Source organism: Eptesicus fuscus, chromosome 21 (genome assembly GCF_027574615.1).
Source record: "Eptesicus fuscus isolate TK198812 chromosome 21, DD_ASM_mEF_20220401, whole genome shotgun sequence".
In the NCBI taxonomy this organism is placed as follows: Eukaryota; Metazoa; Chordata; class Mammalia; order Chiroptera; family Vespertilionidae; genus Eptesicus; species Eptesicus fuscus.
The window spans coordinates 45,596,874-45,601,083 of NC_072493.1; the positions used below are offsets into that span (position 1 = coordinate 45,596,874).

At 41.7% G+C, this 4,210-nt stretch overlaps 1 protein-coding gene across 1 annotated transcript in view; it reads left to right on the plus strand.

Annotated features, from left to right (window-relative positions):
- Nucleotides 1-4,210, plus strand: part of LOC129147526 (zinc finger protein 665-like) — a 331,685-nt gene that overhangs the window by 118,255 nt on the left and 209,220 nt on the right. Inside the window, 1 exon segment of the mRNA XM_054710039.1 lies at nt 2,019-2,026. Coding sequence (XP_054566014.1) covers nt 2,019-2,026 — 8 coding nt within the window.

Genomic DNA, 4,210 nt, shown 5'->3' on the forward strand with positions numbered 1-4,210 from the left:
ACCTGGAATTGACCCATGACCACCTGGTTCATAGGTCAAAGCTCAATGACTGAGCCATGCCAGACGGGCAATTTTATTAATTTTTGGAGAGAGAAGAAGAGTGAGGGAGAGAAACACAATGCAAGAGTGCGACATAGACCAGCCACTTCCTTCACTCTCCATTCCAGGAAGTTGGCCCACAACCCAGACACATCCCTAGCAATTCAACCAGCAACCCTTGATCACACCCAACCAACTGAACCACAATATCCATGAAGATATATTCTGTTTAGACCACAATATGCTGATCTTTGTAAATTTAAACATTCCAATACTCAACGACTCATATTATTCACTCAATTTTTGACAAAGGTAAATAAAACATATCCACATAAAGAATTATACAGAAATGCTTATACTGACTTTATTAGAAATAACCAAATATTCATAAAAATAGATAAGCTATTGGTGATATATTCAAAGGCAAGAATATCAGAAAAAAAGATGAGTTACTAATACATCTTTTTTTAATTTTTTTTTAATTGAATTTTTACAGAGAGGAAGAGAGAGGGATAGAGTTAGAAACATTGATGATCGATCAGCTGCCTCTATCGATGATCGATAGAGTTAGAAACATCGATGATCGATCAGCTGCCTACTGGGGATGTGCCCGCAACCAAGGTACATGCCCTTGACCGGAATCGAACCTGGGACCCTTGAGTCCGCAGGCCGACGCTCTATCCACTGAGCCAAACCGGTTTCGGCACTAATATATCTTTAATGAAACTCCAAGTACTTATAAAACATAAATTAAAGCAGAAAAATACTTAGAAAAACAAAGTTCTATGCTGGAAACCGAACATTGTCTCATTAATAGAGAGATGTGAACAGGGAATCCGGAAGGATGGTCAATCTTAAATGCTCTGAAAGTTCGGAGCTAATCACTCATTGTTTATTTGAGACATTGGTAGTTGAAGCAACTTCCACCTGTTAGTCTTATGTAAATTCTTACTGATTGGTTATTATTGGAATTTCCTGCCTAAAGGATATGGGTGTATCTATCCCATAATCTTAATAAAAGGAATAGCAAAGCCAGAGCGGGGTGTAGTCCTCTCTTGGGCTCCCACCTGGCCCCCCATTTCCAAAATTAATGCTTTTCTAGTCTCTTTTCATTTGTGTGTGGCCTTCTCCAGAACCTGAACCCTGAACCACTCGGAACGTGAAAGGGGACTGAAAATTCATGGTTACTAGGAAAGCTATTAAAAACAGGGATAGATTGAAAAAGGTCATGAAACAATTACAGTGACATTTATAGTCAGTATTATGAATATGATGGTTTCAGTTTCATGCACACATGAAGATTTACAAAATACTACACTAAAAACTTATTTTACCCATTATAAGATTTTTAAAAATGGTTGAAAATTTAACAATGTATAAGTTCAAATATATTGGAAAGATAGGTTTGTCAAATCTATGTTCAACCCACCTTCTTATGCCTCAGGGCGACAGTTTTGCCTCAGTGACAGAAAATGTAAGAAACTGTGGGGCGCGGCTAGAGTTTGGACAGGTTCAAGTCTTAGACTGATGAGAGGGCACAGTCCTCTCGTGGCCACGTGCAAGTCCCAGCTTGAAGGGCAGTGGCCTCCCAGCACAATTACAATTATAGCCAATGGCTATAGTTGTAAGCTTGAACCTGTGGTCCCCATATGTGGCCCCACATGCCTAAGTGATATAACTACAAGTAAACAAAACTTGATCAGGTGCATGAAATTGAGTAGGATCAAAACACACGAAAATGTTGTGAACATCTTGACCACGCCCTTACTTTGCCTCGTGGCATCTATTATAAAATAAAGACACAGCTTGTGGGCGTAGGCTCTGTCTCTCCATCAGAGGATCAGTGTCCCACCAAGACCCAGCTTTCATTCTCTTGTCTGTCTATTCTAAGCCTTTCAGCCGCCCCCACTCAAGTTCACCCTTGGCCGTGCTATCACGGCATAAGTGGTGCCCGAACAGGGACTGAGTTCTGGGAACAGGGATCTGAGTTTTGGGTCAGGTGAAAGGAGGCTCTGGTGAGGCATGCATAGAAAGAAAAAGTAGAAAACTAAAAGTAAAAGCTGAAAGCAAAGGTAAGGTTCGGAGGTTCGGTTTAGTAATAGCTCCTTGTGAAACATGGGAAACTCAGGAACCCAGGAAGGGGATCCCTAAAAACAATGCTTAGTAAAAGCATTTGTAAATTTTTTAAGGAGAAAATAAGTAGAAAATAGATTTAAAAATAAGAAAAAGAATGAAAGAAGCCTGAGAAATTAGCGGTAAAAATAGAGAAATAAGCGGTAAGAAATAAGCAGTATGAAATAAGTGGTAGGAAATAAGTGGTACAAAATAAGCAGTAGGAAATAAGCAATAAGAAATAAGTGGTAAGAAATAAGCAGTAGGAAATAAGTGGTAGAAATTAAAGGTAGAAATAAGGTAAATTTACTGTACAGCAAAAAATGGCTGTGGTTGATGTTGTCTGAGGAAGTAACTTTCATTTCTGACACAGAAGTGGGCCTAGATTGTAAACTCTTGCGACAGTTGTATTGTTTCTGGACTTTGGTTATTTGTGCTTGTACACCACTGGCGAGGACGGGGCTGATTTGACTAGGATTGGCGATATCTGCTAATCCCGTGATGGGGGAGGTGCAGGGGACCCAGAGACTCTCCTTGTCACTCCATTCAAAAGACAGAGTTGCGATGCATAAGATCTATGCAAGTGACCGAGGTATCAACAGGGCGTCAGCTGAAGAAGTTAGCAGCAGATGGTAAAAAAGCAGAGTGGAAGTTACTCTCTGAAAGTCTTGCACAGTCAAATCTGAGGACTGAGTAAGATATACTTCAACAGCAAAAGGAACTTTTATTTTGGAGAAATAGTTCTGAAAATGTTAACATGTTTGTAGTTTGGTTTTGCATTGCCTTTATTTTATTAATAGCCAGAGTTTTGTTCTGTCTTGTTATTGTATTAACATTGCTGTGTTTATGATTTTTTTAATAGCCAGAAGTTTGTTTTGACGTTTTGATTATGCTGAATAATTTGTTTGGAGTTTTTTGATAATGTAAATAGGCGTGTTTAAAAACAGAAAAAAAAGGGGGATATGTGGGTTGTGGACGCTGCTACAGTGTTTGGACAGGTTCAAGCCTGGGACTAATGAGACGGCACAGTCCTCTCGTGGTCATGTGCAAGTCCCAGCTTGGAAGGCAGAGCTATTCCAGCACAATCATAGTCAACAGCTGTAGTTGTAAACTTGAACCTATAGTCCGAACACGTGGCCCCACATGCCTAAGTGATATAGCCTGCAAGAAAACAAAGCTTGACCAGGTGCATGTAACTGAGTAGGATCAAAACCCACGAGAATGTTGTAAACATCTTGACCATGCCCTTACTTTGTCTTGTGGCATCTGCTAGAAAATAAAGACACAGCTTGTGGGCGTCGGCGTTGTCTCTCCATCAGAGGATCAGCGGCCCACCGAGACCCAGCTTTAATTCTCTTGTCTGTCTTTTCCAAGCCTTTCAGCCACCCCCACTCAGGGTCACTGAACCTGGCTGAGCTGGCATGGCACATAAGGCGCCCTGGGGCCGAGTATGCCATGGCCGTGCCAGCCCGCCACACAAAAAACAATGAAGAACTTTCACCCAAACCAACAAGAATGCTGGCTGGGTCACAAAAGACACACCTCTGGACTATAGACAGCCGTTGCCTTTGTCCTTCCTTTTCTGCCAGCTCAACAATGGCTCTGAGGTGAACATGTGAGGGTACAGGAAGCCACAAAACCTCTTGATTATATTCAATGACAACGACTGTGCCCACAGAAGATAAACATGCCTGGAGATCCTCACATCTGGGTACATCCGCTCCTGTAGTCTTTTTCTCAGAAACGTTCCTAGATGCACGTTTAAATGAGGAACACTCCATCTAATGAGCTGCAATTCCCTCCAAATCTCATTAGGTCAGTGCTCCTGCAGTGAAAGGGTTTCCCCTCACTGCTATGGTCTGCCAACCAGTAACCATCACCCATAGAATTGAAGGCATCAGGGCACATGGCCCTCTGCAACACCTGGGCAGGAGGTTCCCTCCAAATGTCTTAGCTCCCTTGAATACAAGAAAAAAATTCATGCTGCTTGAAGAAATACTTGAGGTTGTCACAGCTACCCCCTCTTTGGAGTGATCTCTGTGTCTCAAAGCATTCATCT